At 45.9% G+C, this 26,111-nt stretch overlaps 1 protein-coding gene across 2 annotated transcripts in view; it reads left to right on the top strand.

Moving 5' to 3' along the window:
• LOC144121866 (monocarboxylate transporter 6-like) overlaps positions 1-26,111 on the top strand; it is a 72,926-nt gene that overhangs the window by 36,390 nt on the left and 10,425 nt on the right. For both annotated transcript variants that reach the window (XM_077655286.1, XM_077655287.1), the window contains exon 2: positions 20,493-20,694. In XM_077655286.1, the coding sequence (XP_077511412.1) occupies positions 20,493-20,694 (202 nt within the window). The remainder of the gene's footprint in view (positions 1-20,492; positions 20,695-26,111) is intronic.

Below are 26,111 nucleotides of genomic sequence, written 5' to 3'. Positions count from 1 at the left end.
GGGCGCGCTGCCTATCCAGTGTGCGGAACGCACTCAACGTTACAGACGGAAAGCCGCGCCTACCTGCCCGATACGCTACAGCCTTCGCTCTCTAACCAGGTTCAGCAGTAGTTTAACCGCAGCTATGTATCACCAAAATACATTGGAAACCAGGCTAATATATCTAGCGCCGTAAACGTCTGGCTCCAGAACACAAATTATCTGTGGGAATATACGGCTATCTTTCAGCGCAGCGCTAACACGATTGCATTGCTGCTTCTGCGGCGATGTGAGTGACGCAGTGAGGACGGCGTGTGTGGTCAACTTGCGTCTCACCTTAGCGAAAGCAAGCGAAGAAGCCGTCAATCTTTGCCTGAGATCGGTCCAGCCGAGCGTGGTCTGAGAGCACATATGATTACGTTGCGACCCGCAGCTGAAAGGGACTGGAACAACATCAAAGGAATGGAAAGGTGGAACGATCAAAATATTGTGTTTCTCCGAACTCTGCATAAATTAAAGAAACTGAGCTCGGAGGGAAGGAATATATAAACAGCACCCCGCACGCAACTTGCCTAGATTTTTTTCGTTTCCTCTTGTGTCGCCTAGTATATGCCAGGCAATAGCGTTTGCTATTATAAACCCGCCGAAAGCTGCGGAATGCACAAAAGGCAAAAGCGCATTTTTTGCCGACTGAATTGACCTCTCGTTTTTAGTCATCATCGTGAGCGCTGATCATGCTTACTGCGAAATAGTAGTCAGTGGTAGAGCGCTCAATACAGAGTAGGCCTTGCTTTCACTTCCATATACTGGATGCTGCGTATAAGATAACTTTTATGCGCGTTCTGTCATTCACTTCCACTCGCCAAGAAATTGAACGGAAAACTTGCACACTGAGGAATTTGCTAGCCCGGTCGCAAACATTCCTGACCGTCAGGGTGCACGGCCGCTAGATTACTTCCAAGCATGGATCCTGCTCCCATTTCATTAAACAAATCGTCCAGACATCCACCATTCTCATGCAAGAAACTATCAGCTCGATGGGATATGTTGTCACGTGGTGGCGATAATGCCGTGGACAATGGACGACCTAAAATTCAAGCTCTATATTGGGCGGACTTGTACCAACGAGGATCTGAACAGCTAGGCAGCGGCGGTGACAACAAGCGCCCTAAGCATTCGTCGAACTGAATTACTGCCGCTCTCGGCTACGCTCACTTTAAAGGTGGCGAAGAACTTCCGAGACAGGGTGCGAAAGGCAACCACAAAAATTTGGAACACGTAGAAGGGGTTGTGCGTGGCTTCCATCATTCGAGAGAAGTCCGGCAGCATTTCGCCTCATTGATTGATAAAGCCGAGTGCAGGTGGCAGTGACCAAAAACAAATAAACAGTACACAGCCTCGTGGAATTGCTTTACTCTTAAAGAGCATCGGCTCAACGCTTTATAAAGAAAGGGAAGGTTACAAAAAAAAAACACTGACAATACAAAAAGAAACAATACAAAGCTTTGTACACAGGTTCTTATATTAAAAATAGTGCCCTTAAACAGTGCTTTGACCAAAATACTGACTGCGAAAAGTGCGCTTGATTGCGCTATGCCTAGCTGGAATGTTCCACTCGAGTGTTTTCGATGCCTTCCTTGTGCTCACAAAAATTTTGTGTAAAGCTATGAGAAACCTTTTCTCATCGCCTAGAGTTAGGGAGCCGCGGCCCTAGCGTGTCTGAAAGGCCGAGCCTGTTTTGTTGAAGAGAGACTAGCAAAACTCTATAAAGACGTAGCCCTGGAGACAAAAGACTTTAGTTGTCTATAAATAGCGTGAAAGAACGTTTAAAGAGGGCAGAATGTATTTCTGTGCAAATAGAAATGAATAACTTTTTTTTTAGCGGCCTAAAGGAGTAGTAGTCTTTTTCCACCTACAAGCATGGTTTTACAGAACGAAAACATCTTGCTGCACTCCTGCTATGAGCAGCAGAAAGTTCTCTTGTTAAATACCTAATTTTTGTTACTTTTCGAAGAGGCACTGAAGACAACTTTATGAATTTTATTTCTTTGTCAAGACCAGGTCTATAGAATTTTCTGAATATGGCTAGTTTTTGTTTGCAGAAAAATAGAAATTTGTTGCTGAGAGAATTACATTTGAAGATTTTCGAGGAATTAAATTCAAAATTTTTACGCCTAAACTGAAAAGGATACCGTGATTGCCACTTCGAGCCTAATACCAGTGTAATAACCTAAAGCAGGTATAGAAAATTGTATGCCCTAAAAATTGCCCACACAGCCCCGTTTACCTGTGAAATTGGCCGGTGGCGGGTACACGTTTAGTTTTTTTGGTGGTTTGTAGATTAGAAAAGTTTTGTTTTTGCGAAGGGTTCTTTGTGGTTAGAACGGGGTAATTTACCCTTACAGGCAAACTTGTTTATCCTCAGTTTCATTTTAACATGTAACTTATCATCGCCCAGTTAGTTAAATAGGAAACGATAATAATTTTAGAAAAAGACCTTCCCTGAAATATATTGACCACTTTCTTAATTGCTTCAGGAAAGCACCGCAGCATTGGCAACGTTTTCTAAATGTTGAAACACGCTTTCAAATCTTCAGTGGTTACGGCAGCTTAGCTACAACCACGACAAAGCAAACTAGTGAGCCAACCTAAAGAATGTGCTGCGTACCAGTTGTTGCAGCACTCACCATACCTCATTTCACCTGGTGCTATCAGAACGCATATGGCGTTTCAGTGCCATCAGTGCGCCAGGTGAACTCTGCATGCTCATGCAAATAGGTGCAATGTTTTTTTCATGCTATCTTTTTGATAGCGTTAAATATCATTGCATCTGAAGTGCATAGCAATTGCCTTTAACCATCTAACATTAACGACTAAGTAATGGTGTTCTGTAAGGTCCTTCATCGGTAACATGGCGGTGCACAACCAAAAAAAAATAATTGACTGTATATATGTAAACCCCTGCGTGTAGCATCTTCATAAATCTGTTTCCCTCGATTACTAGTGAAAGCCCATTTATTCTGTGGATGCTATGATCCTGCTTTGTTTAATGCTTCGCTCAATTATGACGTAATATTCTATTATCATCAGCTCTAGCACATTCTAGAGACTCCAAAGAAGTGCTTGGGAAAACACAGTTAGACTTCCAACAAAGAAAATTGCATTGCACTAATAACGCTAACGCTTCGATTTGCTGCTATGTTCTGCTTGCTTGTGAAGCACCATCATTTACACAATCAAGGAAGACGCAGCATGGTCAGGATGGTGAATGCCGGCCTCAGCTGGTCAGCAGTCCTAGCCCGGGCTGCCGAAAGTCCTAGCCGCCTCGCGAGCACGACGGGAAAGGGCCACTTGGGCCCCGACTGTCGAGCACCAGAAGAGAAAGGCCTCTCAAGCCTCTTTAGAGGAGGTGGGATGAGTTGGAAAGTGGGGACTTGATTGGCATGCCCACACAATGTGGAATAGAGAGTCACGGCTCTGTTCACAGTGCAGAAGCTCGAGGTTCACTTTCGGGTTGTAGCGAGCAGCCTGGGCCAGACACCAGAAGGTGTTGGCCTGGAGCTGCAGCAGAACGCGTTCGTCAGCCTTCGACAGCCCCTTTTCCATAGAGAAACATACTTACGTAAAGAGCGGACACTCCGGTAGGGCCCTGCGGCCGAGCTACAACTCTGCCGCCAGCGCCCCGAGAGGGTGGTCAGACCATTAATTTCGTACTGCGAGATTTTAGGCGCGTGCTTCAGCTCTGTTTCAGTTTCGGTTTCCGTAGCAATGCGGTCGGTTCTGGTTCACCTTTGGCTATTAAAATATTCAACTGCATCGTCTGAGTGGAGCACAAGGGCTTTAATATTTCATTTCTATGCATGCCATACATATAGACGTAATAAACGCTCGGATCGCAGAGGATCGCAGACTTTTACTGGAAATACCACCAAGCTTCTCGAAGAACCTACGCAAGCTGAATTAGTTCATGCAGGTTGGAATATTACAATCATAGCTGTTCTTACTGTAATTTTTTGCCGTCATTGCGCCGACTCTTTCAGTTGCAGACATAGAAATGAATGGTTTCACACAAAGAGTTTATTTGCTCTTGTTTACAATTTGAACTGTAGAGAAAAAAAATACTGGATCACAAACATTTTATAAAATACATCATTATACAAAGAGAAACAAGAAAGAAGTTATGGTAAAGCCGGCGGCACCATGTCAAGAACAAAAAATATTGCACATACGCTCTGCGGGTTTGTCATCTAAAACATCACCCGTGCGAAAAACACAACAGGAGTTGTCAACAGCTAGACACTAGTAAGGGGTTAAAAATGCACATATAGCATGCTCGATTCCTGCACATTAGGAACTTTGAGCGATAGGTTCATAGGCTGTTAAGAAATACAAGCACAACATATTCAATACATCATACTAACCCAATAGTAAGCTTGCACTTTGCGTAAAAGGCGATTATTGCGGTTTTTTGGTCAAGATGTAAACACCACGCAAAAAAATCCACCTTTAGCGAGCTGACAATCCCAGCATCCTGTAGGCGGAACAGTAGGAATAGCCGTCTTCTTCAGCGAAGTCATCCCGGTGTCCATGAAGTCATATGCGGCGAAATGGTCGCCGCAGATCCGGTACATGGCGTACAGCTGGGTCGGCGACTTTTCTAAGAGGTCGCCCCTCTTGGCATACTCGATCTAAGCCTTCGACCTGAAACAATTATGACGCAGTATAACGTGTAATTATTCGCTTCAATGGCCGACTAAAAAAAAAACATGCGCATAGTAGCTGGTTCTAACAAGGGATTGGCAGAACTGTTTATTTTCTTTAAAGTACACACAAAAGGCGTCAATAACCTGCTGTCACGAGGAATGCGGAAGGACTTCGTCTCCTGCTTCCTCTGTCTTCGCCCGTTGTTTCCACACCATGATACGCAGCAGTAGCTCCCGTAATTTAATACACTCCGTGTTATTTTAGTGTGGGCTTGTGTACGTACTCTAAAGATTGTTGCAGTCATCAAACGGCAGAGAAATATATCGCAGGTAAAGATAGAAAAAAAATAAACTCCCTAATGAGTTACTTATAATATGTTTGCAGGCAAGCATGTTAACATGTCGTTCATGAAAAATTCTGTCTAACTAGCTTCAATCCCTTCCGGAAGCGAGCTGACGTAAACTGATTTTTTGTTTACAAAGCATTGACTGTTGTCAATGGTTTTCTCTTTGATTTTCTTCCACACCGTACCTATAAGCGGTATGGACCAGTGATAAACTTTCACTTTAAAGTGATCGCGCACTGTCGCAATGATTGCGTAGATGGCAGTATCCGCAACGATTTTCTTATACCCCTTCACGTGGGCACTTTCGATTGTTATCAAGCCCTCGACCGGGATTCGACTTTCAATCGAGATGGAAAATGTTCGCTGATATAGGGGTCCACGGATCGGGAGTAAGAACAGTCCTAGCGCAGCAGATGTCACTAGTTGGGTGCAAACACCCCCAAAAGTTTGCCATGTTGGCAGAAAAAATTCCTTTTATATTGCTATTTCCATAAAAAAATATTCCAATTTGGTATTATGGTTAAAACACATACCTATCAATGCCGATCACCTGAAGTTCTCTGAAAAACATCATGTCGGCGGTATTGACACAGATATGAGAAATTATGCCTGAATAAAACGTATTAGTTTGTTGTACTGCAGTCTAAAAACATTTCTTGTTGATATTTTAGGCGTCTCTCTTTTTCTGTTCGTTTTTTAGCACTCTGTGACACCTAAAAAGCACATAGTAGGTTTCGAACGCAATCGGGCAGCTTGATTCTGGTGCTCCAATGGCATATTGAGGCCCGATTAGGATCTGACCGATCATGATCAAAACTGGCCGCTTCCCGTGTGACAAACGTATTTTCATGTGGTCCATTTCAAATGTGCATTACACTGTTCGACCCACGCCGTATAAAAGGTTTATGTTACGATACGGGTGAGCCATCGACAAATTCTGTTTTTAATGGAACGTGTCGCGAGTGACTTCTGGAAAATTACGCTTTCGAAGAAATGCACATGCTCTTCCGGAAAAGAAAGTACAAGTACAAACGGATGGCTCACGGCATATATTATGTGCTACACGTGCAAAATACGTTCACGCAGCATAACAAACGACTTGCTCCAATGTTATTAGCTCAAGAAGCATCAAAATTAATCCTGAAGGAAAAAGGAAACAACTTACCGGAAAAACGAGGCAACGCGTAGAAAAGCGCGGCGAGGCGGGCGTAGCCGGCGGCACATGACCGGCGCACTATCAACTTCCATATGGAAATGGAACGCTTGGATGCAACCCCGTGGACGTTTGATAAGCTGTCGCCCTTTCAAGTAGAGTGGAACATAACATAGGCCGCCTGACGGGTGGTCAGACTCTTTTCTGCTCGGCCGCGAAACGGCTTGACTGTCCGCTCTTTACTAATTATGTTTTTCTATGCCTTTTCCGGAGAAGAAAGCGTCGCTGCCGAGATTTACAGGCACCTGTGATTTCTCGGAACCGCAGCAGCGGTCGACCTAGCTCGTCATCGGGGGATCGGAGGTTGGATGCCCAAATGATAAGCGCGTTGGCAGTGGTACTTGCCGCTTCGTTCTCTGGGAGTCCCTGGTGGGCCGGCGCCCATACGATGCTAGGCTGGGGTTCTGCTTCGCGGGCCGCATTTGTATAGCAGGTGGTGGGCCAGTGTGCCAACTTCGTCGTGACATTTGGGGTTGTACCCGCGAGCGCGATTGCGATTTCCTCGGTCCGACGAGCCCTTTCAGCGCGGAGAGTCTATTGACCTGTGCGTTGCGGTGCGCTGCCGCCGCCGTGTAGTGGCTTGAATGGGTCGGACCAGCCACATCGACGTAGTAGACACTTGGTTTCACGCCGTGATTGGAGTGCAGCGCCCGCACTCAGGCAGCGTGAAGGCCTACGTGGAGGTCCGGATTCATATTGCGTGGGACAGTGTTCCCCACAGCCTGTGTCGCCAGCCCCCTAGGATACAAAGAATTTCGCCCTCCGTGACGCAAGGTGGTGCGATTTTTTGCCTCTTGAGCAGGCGCCATCCTGGCCCCATCTGCGACAAGTGCGTGTACTGGCTAACGGTGTGAGCCTCCCGCAACTCGGGAACTTGTCAAGCACGCCCAGGCCGATATGTCGATCTGTGCAAGTTGTGATCGGGAGGTCCGGCACCCGCTTCACCACTTTCCGAACGATGACGTCGAGTTGTTCCACACTGACGGCACTGAGGTGTAGGAATGGGGCAGAATACAGGATGCGGCTGGTAACGTGGGCCTGCGCAGAATGGAGCGCTTCGCGTTTCCGCAGAACCTGGCGCCGGATCGACAACCTCCGCAGCATGTGGCCCACCATGTCACCTGTGCGCTTGGGTGTGGCGATTGTAGTATTTGCTTTGAGCAAACGGGGAATATGGAAGCCCAAGACCTGAATCTCGTTTATTTCGCGCACAGGACCCCCGTAGAGGTAGATCTCCATGAAAGTGAGGTCGGACGTGACGGCGCGAATGTGTAGGAATTCCTATTTGGCGGAGCCGCAGATAAACCTGCAGGCCTGAGCGTATGTATCGACTATGGTGGCTGCCTGTTGGAGGCTGTCCTGCATGACGCCGATGGATCCCGTGTTGACCCAGAGGGTGATGTCGTCGGCGTACAGCGCATGGTGCACCATCTCTACCCGCCATAGGAGTCTGAGGAGCTCCATCATGGCTATGTTGCACAACAAGGACGAGAGCACAGTGCCCTGGGGCGTTTCCTGGTTCCCACACGGAACAAACAATGCTCCTGATCGTCGATGCGGAGCAAGGTTCACCTCTGGGAGAGGTAGTCCCGGTCGTAGGCAAACGCCTTAGGCCTGCAATTGGTCCGGCTGTGGATATAGAGGATAGAGCCGTATCTCACATTGTCGAACGCATCCTTCCAGTCCAGCTCAATGGTGGCCCTGTCTCTGCACACGGCGAGGATCACGTCGCGTCGGGGTAGAAGCAGGACGTACAGAGCCGCTATATGTGGTCTGGAGCCGTAAACTGTGTCTTCGGAAAAGCCCTGTCCCTCGATGTATATGGACAGACGGTCGCGTAGCATCGTCTCCATGACCTTTCCGACGCCTGAAGTAAGGGAAATGGGGCAAACATTGTCAAAGCGGATCGTCTTGCAGGGTTTGGGAACGAATGTCACGAAGGAAGTCTTCCATTTCACCGGAATGAGAACTGCGCTGTTCCAAATATGAAAAATGTATCCGAGAAGTCCAAGTCCGCATTTGGTTGCCCAGAATACTGGAACTAGCGCCCCCTCGGATCTGTGCGACAAAGGTAGCGGGTGCACAACTCGTCAGCGAGCTGAGTGGTAGTGCCCAGGTATGTGTCTAGAGCTAGGTTCAGATTCCGTTGTGTCGCCGCGTGCGTTGGCCGGGTTAGCAGCGTGCGGAAGAGCTGCCAGGAGCTCTTGCTTCTCATCTGTCCTGCTGCCTTATTGCAGCGTGCGAACAAGTTTGAATCCATCGGATTTGATGCACCATTCTTGGCCTCTGCGGTGAGTTCGCTTATGCGCAACCGAAGCCGCTAGTTCATCTTGTGGGTAAGCTTCCATCGCCGGACGAGGCTGCGGTGGGCCACTGGGGATAGAAGCTTTCAGGAAAGGAAGCTGTCCAAAACTATGGCCAATGGGTAAGCTTGGCCTGGCAACAGCGCTTGCGGGATGCGTGTGTGTGGAAGGTGACTCGGAGGGCGCAGTGGTCGCTGCCGAGAGTATCGGTGTGATTCTTCCAGGCAGCGTGCGTCACGGATTGGTGAAGGTGACATCAAAAAAGTATGGCGAGTTACGGAGGATCCTGTGCGGGTACGGAGGTGTCGGTCGGTGCCACCAGGAGTGTGAGCTGGGCCATGTGTTCGGCAAAACGCCACCTCCGGAGCTCACTCTTCCGGTAGCCCCCACATCTTGTGCGGAGCGTTGAAATTGCCAAGCAGCACGAGTGCGACCTTGGCCGGCAGCCTCACTGCCTTGAGGCGGTGCTCTCCGATCCAATGTGGGACGCCTTCAGCGGAAAGTACACGTTGAGGACGCATTGGGAGTGTTCTGGTCGGCGCAAGGGAAAGATTTTTACCACGGCATATTCGATCTGGTCTGTGGTGTGCTCGAGGTCGTGTTGTATTTGTGCGACTTGTGAACAACTGTGCAAGCTCGAGTGTAGATCTTGTAGGTGCCGTAGACCGAGAAGTGGAGAGCGTGAACTGCTGTAGATCCTCCAAGATGGCCAAGAATGTTCTGCTTGGTTGCCCGGCGGCTACCCCGAAGAAAGGCCCAAGAGTTCTACAGAATTATTCTAAGCGGATCGAGTTGTGGCTTGCATGGTTTAGGTGTCCTAGCCATAGTGGGATGATACCGTGGCATCGGAGGTGAACCCGTCGTCTTCTACCCTGCCCATTAAGACCTCGACAGTGGCAGCTCGGCCGGCCACTGCCGGAGCTGTGGTGGCGGAGAAAGTCGCGCCCTCAGCGGCCGGAACTGGACAGCGATTTTTGCGTCTGCGCACACGTGTGCGTGACCAGAATGCTTCAGGTTGAGGGGTTGAGGGAGGAGCCAGTCCTGTACCATGGCGAGAATTGTTGCGACTACGCGTCTTGGATTTGGCCTCAAACATGTTGGGGAGCGCTTCAAGTTTGGCATTTAGACTGGCGTTGGCTTGGGCGGGAATGTCTTAAATTTTGGCAGCGAGGTAGTTGCATCTAGCTTCAATGTTAATACCTGAGGCCTCGAAGTGACCGAATTCGGTGGGGACCTTAGCTGGCTCCGGAGCAGTAGGCTCGACTACTGGAGCCGGCATCGCCACCTTCTCCGCCTCCTTCACAACAGGAGAGGAAGAAGGAGAGGTGACAACCTCCAGCACGGTAGCAGGGGCCTGCGAAGGGACCCGCTTCAGTTCCTGAATTTGTGCGGATAGCGGAGCTATTTGGGCACTGGCTTTAAAATTTTAGCAATTTTTTTCTCTGTTTTACATCCCCTCAGTCACTACTAGCTATCTTGGTTAACTACAAAATGGCATTTTTCTGGGCCAGTTGGTATGAATCCATGATTTGGGCCAGCATGAACTTTGGGACACAAACGAAGAGAGACACATGGAACACGGAACACACTGGGCCAGCATGAACTTTGGGACACAAACGAAGAGAGACACATGGAACACGGAACACACTGTGTGTTCCGTGTTCCATGTGTCTCTCTTCGTTTGTGTCCCAAAGTTCATGCTGGCCCAAATTATGAATTCATACCAACTGGCCCAGAAAAATGCCATTTTGCAGTATCTTTCTTGTTCGCTGGGCGCCCCTCTTTTCTTCTCTCTTCTTAAAGCCCCACCTTCTACTTTGACGCTCTTGATTGCGGACATCACCTGCAGGGCAAGACTGCTATCGCGCAGCATAAAGAAGAAGCTGTGGACACAGGACGTCAGGCAGCTGTTCGGTCTCATCAACCCGTCTCTTGGCCATGGCAAAAGGGTCACGAAGATAGCAAGATCGGAAATGTGGCGGCAAGTACGCTTGCTGAATGATTTTCTGCGTGTCAAGTCCACATCCTTCAGCGCCTTTCAACACCTTTTAGCACTAGCTAAGCACTCAACGGAGCTCCTATGGACTAGAAGGTACATCCCTGTCCTAAACAGCAGTGTGTTCCGTGTTCCATGTGTCTCTCTTCGTTTGTGTCCCAAAGTTCATGCTGGCCCAAATCATGGATTCATAACAACTGGCCCAGAAAAATGCCATTTTGCAGTATCTTTCTTGTTCGCTGGGCGCCCCTCTTTTCTTCTCTCTTCTTAAAGCCCCACCTTCTACTTTGACGCTCTTGATTGCGGACATCACCTGCAGGGCAAGACTGCTATCGCGCAGCATAAAGAAGAAGCTGTGGACACAGGACGTCAGGCAGCTATTCGGTCTCATCAACCCGTCTCTTGGCCATGGCAAAAGGGTCACGAAGATAGCAAGATCGGAAATGTGGCGGCAAGTACGCTTGCTGAATGATTTTCTGCGTGTCAAGTCCACATCCTTCAGCGCCTTTCAACACCTTTTAGCACTAGCTAAGCACTCAACGGAGCTCCTATGGACTAGAAGGTACATCCCTGTCCTAAACAGCAGTGTGTTCCGTGTTCCATGTGTCTCTCTTCGTTTGTGTCCCAAAGTTCATGCTGGCCCAAATCATGGATTCATAACAACTGGCCCAGAAAAATGCCATTTTGCAGTGTCTTTCTTGTTCGCTGGGCGCCCCTCTTTTCTTCTCTCTTCTTAAAGCCCCACCTTCTACTTTGACGCTCTTGATTGCGGACATCACCTGCAGGGCAAGACTGCTATCGCGCAGCATAAAGAAGAAGCTGTGGACACAGGACGTCAGGCAGCTATTCGGTCTCATCAACCCGTCTCTTGGCCATGGCAAAAGGGTCACGAAGATAGCAAGATCGGAAATGTGGCGGCAAGTACGCTTGCTGAATGATTTTCTGCGTGTCAAGTCCACATCCTTCAGCGCCTTTCAACACCTTTTAGCACTAGCTAAGCACTCAACGGAGCTCCTATGGACTAGAAGGTACATCCCTGTCCTAAACAGCAGTGTGTTCCGTGTTCCATGTGTCTCTCTTCGTTTGTGTCCCAAAGTTCATGCTGGCCCAAATCATGGATTCATAACAACTGGCCCAGAAAAATGCCATTTTGCAGTGTCTTTCTTGTTCGCTGGGCGCCCCTCTTTTCTTCTCTCTTCTTAAAGCCCCACCTTCTACTTTGACGCTCTTGATTGCGGACATCACCTGCAGGGCAAGACTGCTATCGCGCAGCATAAAGAAGAAGCTGTGGACACAGGACGTCAGGCAGCTATTCGGTCTCATCAACCCGTCTCTTGGCCATGGCAAAAGGGTCACGAAGATAGCAAGATCGGAAATGTGGCGGCAAGTACGCTTGCTGAATGATTTTCTGCGTGTCAAGTCCACATCCTTCAGCGCCTTTCAACACCTTTTAGCACTAGCTAAGCACTCAACGGAGCTCCTATGGACTAGAAGGTACATCCCTGTCCTAAACAGCAGTGTGTTCCGTGTTCCATGTGTCTCTCTTCGTTTGTGTCCCAAAGTTCATGGTGGCCCAAATCGTTGGTTAACTAAGTTTGAGTCGTTTTCGCCTCGCACAGGCGGTGGCCCTTGCCTCGCTGTACGCAGACCAACACGAACTCTTCCTCTACTGCGTTAATTGCGGCCGAGAAAGCTGTTCTGTTTTCATTTATAGCCATATCGCTGCCCAAAAAAGACTCTAAAGAGTAATTTGTACTCACTAGCATCCACAAAGGCGCAGCCATGGAAATACGAAGGAAAAGCTATACATCTTTCGCAGAACCTTCCTAGTTGATGAAAAGTTCGTCCTGGTCCCGGGTTCGCATCCCTCCCCAGGACTAATTTTTGTTCAACTACGGCGCTCCTATGACAGTTCTATAGCATTCCGTTGTAGCCGTACGGCTGCGCCTGTATGGCCGCCAGGTAGTTATTGAAAATTGAAATTTCACTCCACCTTGGATTCCCTAAGCACATTGGAGTAAGGAGTAAATGCTCCACAACTAAAATCATCTTCTTTCTCTAGGATCCCATGGAAGCGTGTATTCTACCTAAATGGCCATTTATGCATGCAGTGTACAGTATGTATTAGACACAGCTGGAACACTGGGTGCTTCGTTTTGAGGCTCGTGCTAGTACCGCACTCACGGCCTTTGGCTCCTGTGTATTGCAATATACTACACTTCATTCGTAGATACATGGCTCTGTGTGAGCAACTAAACCACACTCAAGAGTTTCAATGAGGAATGGCCAACCCTGTCAGCTTATAAATGCATGTTACCAATGTTCTCACAATGCTTTTTCACAACTTCCCTCTCGTTAATGAGTATTGATAGCAGTGCCATATCCACTTCATATAGTTAGGTGGCCTCGCTTGAAATTGGCCACTAATCATTGAAAAAAAATTGGCTTTGGTTAGCTCTGGTTAACCCTAGTTGAATTGCGAAAGCTTCGTTTTCTCGGCACGTCGTCTACGCAGCGTCTGATTCCGACGCTCCCGAGAACTCAAACCGGTGTTTTCCGCAGTTGAAGAGTCTCTCCGGGACGTGGCACGACTTCTTCCAGCAGCATCTTCGTTGCGACGCTTCTCGAGTCGTGCGGCGCGTTCTTCTGGCGTCTCTTGAGGGCGTTGTCTCTTCCTCGCTTCGTTATTTCGTTGTTGCGTCTCTTTTGCGCTCTCCATATATATATATATATATATATATATATATATATATATATATATATATATATATATATATATATATATATATATGTATGTTAAAGGAAAATGAGGGGCCCGTTCGACAAACTTATGAAGGGAGCCAACAGTAATCGAAACCAAGGTGCATAGGGGAATGTTGTTTATGTGTTTTGCTTATCAGTGGGATATTATAGTACTTAAATTAATAAATAGCTTAAAGAAAATTACTTATAAACCAGCAGAAAAAACAACCATGCCGCCGGTGGGATCCGAACCCACGACCTCCGAATATCGCGTCCGGTGCTCTTAACAACTGAGCTACGGCGACGGCTTTCCAATCTGCTGCTCTCGTGGGTATTTATGTTCATTGGGTGTAAGCGAACCTTGAAAATGTTCACCAGCGCCACCCTCGACCATAGCGGCGGACGTAGCACGTCCTGTAATACCGCGAGCATGACGTGGAACGTCATCTAACGGCGAGGGCGGAAACTGTGCGAGGGCCCTCTTAAGCTACCTATGGCATCAAGACTGCCAGAACCGAGACCCTCGTTAAGCTATTAGCAGATAAGTTAAATGACATGAGGGGCCCGTTTGACAAACTTAAGAAGGGAGCCAACAGTCACCGAAACCAAGGTGCATAGGGGAATGTTTTTTTACGTGTTTTGCTTATCAGTGGGATATTATAGTACTTAAATTAATAAATAGCTTAAAGAAAATTACTTATAAAGCAGCAGAAAAACAACCATGCCGCCGGTGGGATCCGAACCCATGACCTCCGAATATCGCGTCCGGTGCTCTTACCAACTGAGCTACGGCGACGGCTGTCCAATCTGCTGCTCTCGTGGGTATTTATGTTCCTTGGCCGTAAGCGAACCTGATGAGAATGTATGTATGTATGTATGTATGTATGTATGTATGTATGTATGTATGTATGTATGTATGTATGTATGTATGTATGTATGTATGTATGTATGTATGTATGTATGTATGTATGTATGTATGTATGTATGTATGTATGTATGTATGTATGTATGTATGTATGTATGTATGTATGTATGTATGTATGTATGTATGTATGTATGTATGTATGTATGTATGTATGTATGTATGTATGTATGTATGTATGTATGTATGTATGTATGTATGTATGTATGTATGTATGTATGTATGTATGTATGTATGTATGTATGTATGTATGTATGTATGTATGTATGTATGTATGTATGTATGTATGTATGTATGTATGTATGTATGTATGTATGTATGTATGTATGTATGTATGTATGTATGTATGTATGTATGTATGTATGTATGTATGTATGTATGTATGTATGTATGTATGTATGTATGTATGTATGTATGTATGTATGTATGTATGTATGTATGTATGTATGTATGTATGTATGTATGTATGTATGTATGTATGTATGTATGTATGTATGTATGTATGTATGTATGTATGTATGTATGTATGTATGTATGTATGTATGTATGTATGTATGTATGTATGTATGTATGTATGTATGTATGTATGTATGTATGTATGTATGTATGTATGTATGTATGTATGTATGTATGTATGTATGTATGTATGTATGTATGTATGTATGTATGTATGTATGTATGTATGTATGTATGTATGTATGTATGTATGTATGTATGTATGTATGTATGTATGTATGTATGTATGTATGTATGTATGTATGTATGTATGTATGTATGTATGTATGTATGTATGTATGTATGTATGTATGTATGTATGTATGTATGTATGTATGTATGTATGTATGTATGTATGTATGTATGTATGTATGTATGTATGTATGTATGTATGTATGTATGTATGTATGTATGTATGTATGTATGTATGTATGTATGTATGTATGTATGTATGTATGTATGTATGTATGTATGTATGTATGTATGTATGTATGTATGTATGTATGTATGTATGTATGTATGTATGTATGTATGTATGTATGTATGTATGTATGTATGTATGTATGTATGTATGTATGTATGTATGTATGTATGTATGTATGTATGTATGTATGTATGTATGTATGTATGTATGTATGTATGTATGTATGTATGTATGTATGTATGTATGTATGTATGTATGTATGTATGTATGTATGTATGTATGTATGTATGTATGTATGTATGTATGTATGTATGTATGTATGTATGTATGTATGTATGTATGTATGTATGTATGTATGTATGTATGTATGTATGTATGTATGTATGTATGTATGTATGTATGTATGTATGTATGTATGTATGTATGTATGTATGTATGTATGTATGTATGTATGTATGTATGTATGTATGTATGTATGTATGTATGTATGTATGTATGTATGTATGTATGTATGTATGTATGTATGTATGTATGTATGTATGTATGTATGTATGTATGTATGTATGTATGTATGTACCCCCGCGAGGCGAAACCTCCTCTCCCTCTTCCCCAGCGGAGCACATCTGGTGGAGCGAGCGGCGACGGCAGCGGCGTCGACGGCGGCGCCATCTTTTGGAGCGCGGCTGCGGCGTTGCTAGGCAACAGCGGCTCAGGATCGTTCGTGGGCCCGCGCATACGGCTGAAGTGCGCGACGAGCCGAAAAGGCCCGTTGGCTTTAGTAAAGCTTTCGCTTTAAAAGACAACTAGAAGGGCGCGGGCAGAGCGGGTTTGGTCGTTGAAAAGCACAGATATGGTGGAAGTTCAAGCGTCGCAAAATATCATGACTGTTTCATCTTTTAGGGGACAGTAAGGTCGGGGGCCGTTAGTGGTTATACATAATCAACACACTAGTGTGAAAGCAGCTGCTAACGCTGACGCGCACGAACGTCTGAACCACCGCAGCTATTGGATGCTCTTGGGGAGCGTTGTGGACAACTCACACAAAACTTGACAACCCAAAATCTTTTTTTCCTTGCTATTGCACAAAGGGCTGATGATCGACCGGACAGGAAAAAAAGAGTACAGCTGGGAAGACAGTTATCGCGCTGATGACGACGGCCACCAGACTGCAGTGCGTCAGCTGACGGGCTAGTTGGTTTTCCGTGGTGTTTTGCCAGCACAAGAAGACGCGGACGGAGGAACACAGAACAAATGTCGCCAATGTTTTCAGGATGCTTTTTCTCAATTTTTCTCTCGTTAATGAGTATTGATAACCGTACCATATCCACTCCATATGGTTAACTGGCATCGTTTGAAATTGGCCACTAACCATTGATAAAGGCAACCAGAAGGGTGCGGGCAAAGCGGGTTTGGTCAGCACTCGTTTGTCTTTGTTCTGTGTTCCTCCGTCCGCGTCTCCTTGCGCTGGTAAAACACCTCGAATGCATTGTATGAGTCCCTTCTCGTCAGCAGGGAGTCGTGTAGGACAGATATCCTGCCGAGCTGCTATTAGTGCTTAGCCGGTCGAATTATGCAGCATTACTAAGCACAGTTGATGTGAACTGCTGCATAGCCGAATGAATCTATCGGCTCTCGACACCATTGCACTGTCATGTGTACGCTCCCTTTTCAGGAAGAATTTTCATCCTTCCATGAAAAAATAATCCTTCGTTCAGGCTGTTTTATTTTATACACTCGTAATTAACGTGCCGCGTAGAAGCAACCTGGTGCTATGGAGCTGCGTATGCTGGTACATTTGTACTGGTACTGAAATGAGTGCGCCAATATACAGTTTCCATTCTCGACAATGATACGATGCCGATTATGCGACAAGTTTTAACTACCACTTAGACCTTTACATTTCAAAAATTAAACACATCCCGTTTTTGAGACAAGCTTTCCCGAGCTTATTGTTATCTTTAGATAAAAATGGCTGGTGCTCAACGTGGCTTGAACATAGTTACACGAGCGTAAGCTGTTTGAAACACGGTCTCCACTCTCTCAAATCAAAATTCAAGGTCAAGGGTTAAGAGTCAAGGTCGAAGCCAAGGTCAGTTACCCAATCGTAAGCCATATGATCACGTGGTCATACTAGCATAGCTTGGGTCTTAACACCACACAGTTAAGTTCGTTTTGACCTTGTGAGGCATTGGTGGTCATTGTCGATATGGTGCTCACTGTCTCAAATGAAATGTGAAGGTCAAAGTCAAGGTCAAGGTCGGGTACCCAATGGTCATATCATGTGATCACGTGGTCACACTACCATAGCTTCGGCCATACCACCACGCATCTAAGTTTTGTTTGACCTTGTGAGGCATTGAAGGTCATAGTCTCATGCACATCGAAATCGGAAGTTGTACCCCTAGCATTAGAGCTCTCGCTCTAGAAACAGTGTAAGTGTAGCAGATGGTCAGCGTGTACGTCATATGACGCAATTGGCACTGGCCTCAAGCGACCAAAAAAGCTTCACTCTTAAGAGATGAGCAGTACAAGTAGAGCAGCCTGTGAGCCTCTCCGACGGTGATTCTTCACTTTATCGTTTGAGATGTCATGAAATTACAGTGTTCTTCCTTTATTGTAAATTTAAGGCGAGGCCAACAGCTCATGTAACGTCGCAAGGTCTAGGCCGGCGTAGCGGTCATAATTGCATGCTTCGCTGAAACCGCATCGCTAGTGTCTTGCGTGAAACCGGCGAATTCAAAATTTTGTTCCCGCAGGGGGGCATCTGCTACATGTTGACGTTGGTGAGTGGTGACGCCACGGGCTCCCGAGCAATCGCAGGGTCATTCCCGCAGGGGGATGATGGTAAGCAGTGCGTCACCACGGACCCGAGCACCTCCGCGTAGCCGTGCGTGGCATCGCAGTGATCGGGGAAAAGGGGATCCTGGTGGATGAGCCGATGCCGAGCGTTTGGACCTTTAAGGCCCCTCGGCGGAGGCAACACAACACTTTGGCCCCAGCTTGCTGTATACTACACCTCCGGCATGGCCAGACGCGGGGAAAATCGCCAGTCACCTTTTCGTATCCTCCCCTTTATCTTTCACTTTCCTATCTCTTTCTTACAACTGTCCTGTCTCCTCCTCCATTCTCGTTTTTTTTTCACTTTTCATAGGCGGCTAGGGTTAACCTTGTGTGGTGTAATTACCCTGAGTTGCCCATATTTAGTTACGGCAGTGGTGTGCATCTAGCGTGGGCAGGACTTGTTTTTAAGTTTCTGCCCCGTGCTCTCGTTGGGCTCCATAGTGGGTGGATGGCATCACAGCCGAACAATAGAATTTTTTATGGCTCCCCCTCCCACACAAACTGATGGCGCTCCAAAAAGAGTGCGGTCCGATGTTACAACAGAGGTCTTGCAAAAACAAAAGAAACTTTCCCATGATACAACGTGGTGCACAGTAAAGTAGCAGAGAAGCAAGCGAGAATCAGTTCTCCCTTCATTGTTTCGAAACCTCTGACCGACGCATTAGGTCCTGGTTACAAGGTGACGAAGCTGGCCAACGGCGACTTACTTCTCCAGATTCGTGACAAAGTGCAGCTTTCCAAACTCTCAGATATACCAACCTTTGGAGGCATACCTGTTTCCATAACTGCCCATAGGTCCCTAAATACTGTCAAATGTTTTATTTCCGAAGATTATTTCCTCACCCTGACTGAACAAAAAATGTTGGTGGGCCTCAAAGACCAGAACGTCACTGATGTCCATTGTATAAAAAATACGAAAAGACGACAAAAAAGTGCCGACAATATACTTATTCCTGACTTTTTCCTGTAGCCAACTCTCCGAATCCACAGAAGTAGGGAATAAGAAAATAACTTAAACCCCGACGGTGCTTCAAGTGCCAAAGATTCGTCCATGGGTCCTAAAAATGTCGCGGCTGCTAAACCTGTGTGAAATGTGCATGCAATGAACACGAATCCGATGTCTGCAATGCAGCACCATAGTGTTCTAATTGTGAAAGGGTACACCCCGCGCCTATCCGGAGTCTAATAGACCATATTACAATACGGTGACCAGACGTGCCGCCGCCACAGCAAAGCAATACAAAGAGCCAATGAGGCTAAACAATTGCTTTCGCACGTGCATTCGGTTCAACTACGTTTGCACCTTACTATTTTTTCAGAACTCCAATATTGGCAATGCTGCAGCTTTTACACTGTTGCGTTAGGATAGAAACCTAACGGGTTTAAATGATCTCTTGCGACTACCCTCAGTCTGCGTCAATGCGCCACTAATGTATCTCTTGGCGGCAATATCTTTTGCTGTTGATGAGGAAGCTTAAAAAGCGGCACGAAAGTTTCTCCGCTGAGTCGAACGCGGCAGAAAATAGGCGAAAGTGGACACTGAAGCGTGCACAACGCCGCTCTGATTGTGCACAGGTAGCGCAAGCGCGGCGGGAGGAGGAGGTTGCGTGGCCATAGGTGCACATTAGTACAGTTATACGATGATATATGCCTCGATCACGTTGTGAAACCATGAAAGGTAAGTCGTGAAAACTGATGACGAACTCGCGTCCGTCTTCCTTCGCCTGTGTATCATGTCGTTGTTGCTTTTCCCAGTCGCCGGCTGTGGCTCACAGCTCCGATGACGCGCTGAAATCCCATCTTTTATCACCAGCCACTTACTCCTTTAACGTGGGATGAGAGTGACTAGTAATTTGTAATGCCAACAACGAAGTTCCTTCTGAATAACGCGGTGAGAACATCACAACCTGAAATAACTCTTTTTCTTTGCTGCCGCGCAAAGGGCTAATTCTCTGTAGACTGTACAGAAAAAGAAGAAGAGCACAGCTGGGAAAGTAGTTAGCGTGCTGCAGGAACCCTTGCAGCATCTTGGCCTTAGTTTGAGCAGCCCGCTCTTGCTATCATTTGGCGCCACCACATTCGGGTTCAGCCACAGATCTGTTTGTACCGCTGTTCTAAATTTCCTGATAGAATCTCACCGGCTGCCTTGCTAAGCGTTCCAAACTATACTTTTCTATCAATTATTACATTTTGACTTAATCACTTTTATTTAATCCATCCCTTTATTATTATTCTTATAATTTTGAAATCAAAACTCTCATCCCTTTTCTGTTCATGAGGAAGAATTCACCGGTGTTGCGCTCCCACGTGCTTTTCCTTTTTATTACCTGCGTTCAGGTGAACAGCCACCCGATTCTTGGCCTATCCCCCAGTGTGAGTATGTGCCATCTTTTGATAGGCTACCAACAACAAAATTAGCGTGCTGGAGACGACTTTTATCCGACTGCACTGTATGAGTTCTTTCTGGTCAGCAGGTGGGAGCGACAAGTTCCTTTAGGAATTTTTTTATGCTACGCTCTTTTTGCAGCAAAGGAAGTTGCAAAGGGAACTGCAAGAGACAGACCGGGACTGGCACGTCACCATCCTGGCTGCTGCTGCCTTCTTCTTTGGCTCGGCGTCTATACGCTCATCGGGTATCTTCTACCTGGGCATCATGAACGAATTCCTGGTTTGCCGCTCCACAGCATCCTGGCCGGACACTCTTATCGACGCCACATGCGAAATGGCCGGTGAGAGTCTTGAACGTCGTACACGTTTGAGCGATTTATTGGAACCATTTATTGGCTGCGCACTTTTTCCCCTTTGCACTCGCACTTCGGTCTTGCCATCAGGTACTGGCCTGTGTAGCTAGCTAAAGGTATTTTCATGTCATTCGTACTTTTCGTACAGGGCTGCTGTCGATGATATGCTTGCTAGTTGAATGTCGGTGTTGGTGGCGTTGTAGCCAGCTCACCTACGTCGTCCGAGCACTCCGCATGTGCTGGTAGTGGCTTCGCCTCGTTTGCAGCATCACGTCCTATGCAGTCATTCCCACAAGGCAGAGCTACATAGACGTCGTGTTCGAAAATAATGATACGATACGAGGTAGGGTACATAAGCATTGATTTCACAGAGCACAAGCCTGCCTCAGTCAACCTGAGGAACATTTCTCAAAGACGAGAGATTGTTTTAAACTAAAAAAATATAGAACAAACAAGAGGGAATGAGAAAAATGTGCTCGGTGCCTCAATAAAACGTCTAAAATAGTGTCATAAAAATTAAGAGCCAGTTTAGATTACTTAGTGATAGGCGAAGTATGTGTGCTACCACGTCGTGTTTTGTTTCGTTTTCGGTTTGAGACTAGGGTTTCAAGGTCAGGCTTCAGGCAAAGATCGGCGAAATCATGACTGCGTGGCTGAGCGGTAGCGCAGCGTAAAATTTTGAGGCCGCTTAACGCACATGAAAAGGGTACTGCGATAGAAGTGTGTTATAGGGTGCCTCAATAGCATCAAGGCGCCCTAGGTATGTTCTGGACTCATTGCGCACAGACGAAAGTTGATGAAAACGACGACATGCGAGCGTGAGAGAGTGGCAGTTAAACACGAGGTGTGATCTGTTGCGGTGATAGCATAGTGCTGTCGTGAGGCTGCCAGCGAAACTGATCTGCTCCCGCCGCAGCGGGTTCTGAATTGAGGCGCGGCGCAGTCGCCCCTATTTGTTTTATTTCTGTAGGTGTAGCTAGCTTCAGACCAACAGAAAATGAAGATTTTCTATACTGAGATGTTGGAAGGCTTAGTGCTAGTGCTGTAATTGTGCTGAAATGTTCAAGAACCAAAGTTCTGGCTTTCCACGCGGATATCAGCCACATTGATCATAGGACTTGGATGTCTAGGCGACAATCAGTGTCATCGTAAGACCACCGGTGACACCTGTTTCCTGTAGAAGATCCTCCTACTGTGCGCAGGGTGCAGCTGGTAGTGGTGAAGTGACTTTCAGTACGGACACGTAGTTGACGGGGCAGGACATAACCCGTCGAGTCTGCCCGAGGGATACTAATTGTAGGTCGAGTCTTTGGGAGGCCAGCAGACGCACCTGAAGGGAAGCGGGCGTCTTCCAATATATTGATGGAAGCAGGCTGGCGTGGATGTCCGAGCGTAGCTTTCAGGACTTTCCTGTGGATGATCTCAAGCCATTTACACTACCAAAAGGGACAAAATAAAAAGACAAAGCATTTAGGCATACGAGATCGCTAAAAGATTTACATAAGACAACGAGGATGTGTTAGAAAGGTAATAAAGCGAAAATAAGTAATTGGTGAGAACTGTGAGCCGACTCAAAACTAGCAAGCTTTATGGCATTCTGTTGCTACTTCTCTTTTCCTAGTTAATGCCGGAAATATGAAGAGCAACATACTGTGCAGAGCTAAGATTAGCACGAGTGCACTGATTCTGGCTGCGTTCAGTGCACCATTGGCCGGATGTTCACAGCTAGATGCCCACCTTTGAGCCAATCATTGCCGAGGCCATGAGGCCGACCCACTCACAAGTCATCCGTCAGTTCTTGCCATGGCTAGGAAGGCACGCAGAAGGCCTGTAAGGCCTTTAAGAAGGCACGTAGGCTACAGCTATATGTGTGCGATATGAGTGCGTTGTATAATGTCGCGCGATTTGGAGGATATCGCGATCGTTACGTCCTTAAATGACCAATAAATGCTTCATGGGGGAACGGACGTTCAGTCTGCAGTAACAACTACTGTGCCCAATAGAGGTCGTGTGTTCCCTTCAGCCCTCGGTCTCAAACAAATGGTGCTTGAACAGTTTAGTTCGGATAGGCCGTGCCTGAAGTGTTAAACTTCAATTTGCATATGGCTGCGTGCACTGCTGATCAGTGCAGAAATGCAGGAAGTGGCATTGATTTACTGAACAGGGAAATGCATTTCGCGTGGCGAATGAATTTTGTTGGAAAAAAACACACTCAAAATAGCGCACAAGGGAGTACTGTTAGCACGGCACAAAGCGGTGGCATGGCGCTTAATCTGCAATAGAAATTGTTCCCACGTTTTCACACCACGTAGGGCGCTTTCGAATTGAGTTTAAGCTTTTTTTGTCACATGATTCTACCGCCGGTTGCAGCGTTCTTTAATCAGTAGAATTTTTAGAAAAGGTCCTCGACAACTAAACTGTGTGAGATGAAAAAAAGCTCATTTTTTAAATAACTCGCAAGCTCAGGCTCAGATCGCCTTGTGCACTGAAATGAAGTGCTGACAGCAGCGCAAGATCTTTTGATTCGCAATGAAGGCAGGTGCAAAGAGAAGACTAGGCGCCTTTGTGCAGTTAATCTAAGAATAAGCCATACGAGTCCTGTAGCGTCAAAATTTCTAGCTTTCACGTGCTAGCATTAAAGCCAGCAGCAGCGCTGTAGCACTCCCTCGAGACTTGAATGATTAAGTCTTTTACAGAGAGTTCATTTACAGAGGGAGCGTCTTCACATTCATAGTAACCACTTTCCTATACCGTTAGCGTTCAGCTATTGTCGTAAGGACTGCAATATAATCCGATTCAGTGTAGAGATTTTTTTGTTTGTGTTATTCACAGCCGTGTGCGCTCATGGGTTCCTGTAGGAGAACTGGGGCGTTGACGAAAAAACATGTTATGAACTATCGAGCCGTTTTTGCGTAGGAAGTTTTCATGCCATGGTGACAATTCGTTGGCATCGGTGGTACTGCTTAGCGGACAACACTAAGAACAATCACGTGGACAGTAAGAACTAATATAAAAGCGACTACTGTTAGTCTATACTTAGCCCGGTTGAAAATGGGTTCTACCAGGGCAAAGTTGGCAAGCAGGTGTGGCATAAAATTGTATGAGGAGTTTAGCGTCCCAAACATGCACATGGGCTATGAGAGACTCCATAGTGTAAAGGGGCGGATCAATTTAGGCCGCCTCGGGTTCTCTAACACGCGTGGAAATCCCAGAGCACAAGGGAACATTTGTATTTACCCTCCACCAAGATACGATGGCCGTGGGCAGGATTTGTTCCTACTACTTTGGTACAGGAACGTGAAAGTATGCAGGGTGTTTTAAATTAATCAATACAGATTTTTCTTTAAAAATACGTTAAATATACTTGGGTGCGGTGTCTGTAGTGGGCTTTTACTCGAAGGCAGACATCATTTACGTAATAGTGTGCAGTGAAAAAACGAATAATTTACTAAAATTATATATAAGTGTTACATTGCGAAATTTAAGGAAGTCAAACAGGAAGGCGAACACACTTTTTAAATTTCAGAATTGGCACCATGTTTCGAAACATCGAGCGAAACATAAAAACGCTTTTGTGATCTCTTCAAGTTTGCTTTCCCACGTTAAATATCGATAAATGTTTGTTCCTTGAACCAAATGCAGTCGCGTTTTACGTCATTTGGGACATTGATGATTTTGACGTGATTCCCGTGACAATACCTGGTGCAGTGACGCCATTTTATTCGCATGTAGAGCGGAAAAGTGAACTTAACGAGCTGCCGAACGCGTATTTTGTGCACTGAATATCTTGAATCACGATGCTGATTGAGAAATTTAACAAACTGTGTTACCCTTTAATGTTGAAGACCTTCAATTTCTCAATATAATCTTGCGTCGAAAAGCAAAAATTAAAAAGCTGGTCAGATCACTTTATTCAATTACTAGTAATTCTTTGCACTCTATTGGGTAAATAATTTTCACCACGCTGTATAATCATCCTGCATCTGCCACAAAGATGTGCCTTTCACGGCTTTTCAAACAAAAATCTGCATTGAACATTTTGAAACACCCTGTTTACCTGAGTTAGGACGGTCGCATGGATTCTCCTTCCTGCGCCACATGTTTTCTTGGACAACAAATCATGATCAGAGCAAAAAAGGTTTATTTGTGTTTGTACGGAACGACATCGATAACCTTCAGAATAATTTTGACTGCGCATCGAAGAGCACCATATATACCGCTGTGAAATATTGAGTTTTCATCCTGATTGAATTCGATCTCAACTGATGTTTAGAGCGCACTCGCACATGCTTCGACCTGATTCTGATCGGTCTGCTGCTTGTGAAGTGGCGGTGCATGCTGTTTTAGTTAAACAGTGCAGGAAGACAGGACAGACGAAAGAAAGAACAACCAACATAAGCTATGACTTGCAACTGAATTTTTATTCGGAGAAACAATCCTTATAAGCTTCGTTTAAAGCAAAACAACAACCGCCAAACGTAACATAAGAAAACAATGCTACTCATCTATCAGGAAGGTGAAAAGCACACCACACCACCTCGCTGTGGTGCAAGCGCGCATGAAACTTGATACCATTGCCGGATAAATAGGTGGTCTCCTGATCATTGAGCGTTATCATTTGATAACGTGTGCAACCGTGTGTGTTATTGCGAATATGGAAGGCTTCCAAAATTTCACGTGTTAGCTGGCATTTATGTTTGCCGAGGGCGATGGTGTTAGAAAAAAAAAAGGAGTGCGTTTGCCTTTTCTCCAAAGACGGGCAAGATTGCATGAAAACAGGAACGGAAATTATTGTGCTAACTTAGAAAAAGTACCTTTTTTCTGATTTTGGCTTATAACCTCTATTTACTTATGCAAGAAGTTTATCGCGTGCCTCAAATCGCAGTCTTAACTCGTTGAAGGAAAAAGCGCGAGTTGAAGGAAAAAGCGAGCTAAAGGCCCGCTTGCAAAACTAAACGTAAAAAAAATTGGCGGTGGTTTAGCTCTGGTTAAACCTGGAGTGGCGCCATAGCTACAGCTGGCCGAGTGGAGATTGATCTCGTGACCAACCACGTGACAGCGTGGCGGCGCAGCCACAGGGTTGCAGCGCCGCCACGCCAAAGGCTCCGAATGCTGCCGTAATGTAGCTATCGCTACAAGGTAATGTAGCTATCGCTACAAAACACATTGGAATAAAACATTGACGTCTATACTCAAATCATGCACAAGAAAACAGCTTCGCAGCTGAGCAGTTTAACTCGGAACACATCCTGGGCATGTGATTGACCTCGGTACCTTCTTCGTCTGGATAGAAAGCTTGCAGGTTGCCTGACTCAGTATCAGAAATGCCTGTGTGACAGTGGTAGTGCAGAAGTTGAATGTCTGCCGTTTCTACATTCTTCTCCAGCCGCTAAATGTGTGGCACG

The sequence above is a fragment of the Amblyomma americanum genome, chromosome 2 (assembly GCF_052857255.1).
Source record: "Amblyomma americanum isolate KBUSLIRL-KWMA chromosome 2, ASM5285725v1, whole genome shotgun sequence".
In the NCBI taxonomy this organism is placed as follows: Eukaryota; Metazoa; Arthropoda; class Arachnida; order Ixodida; family Ixodidae; genus Amblyomma; species Amblyomma americanum.
This window is presented reverse-complemented; position numbering and strand designations above follow the sequence as displayed.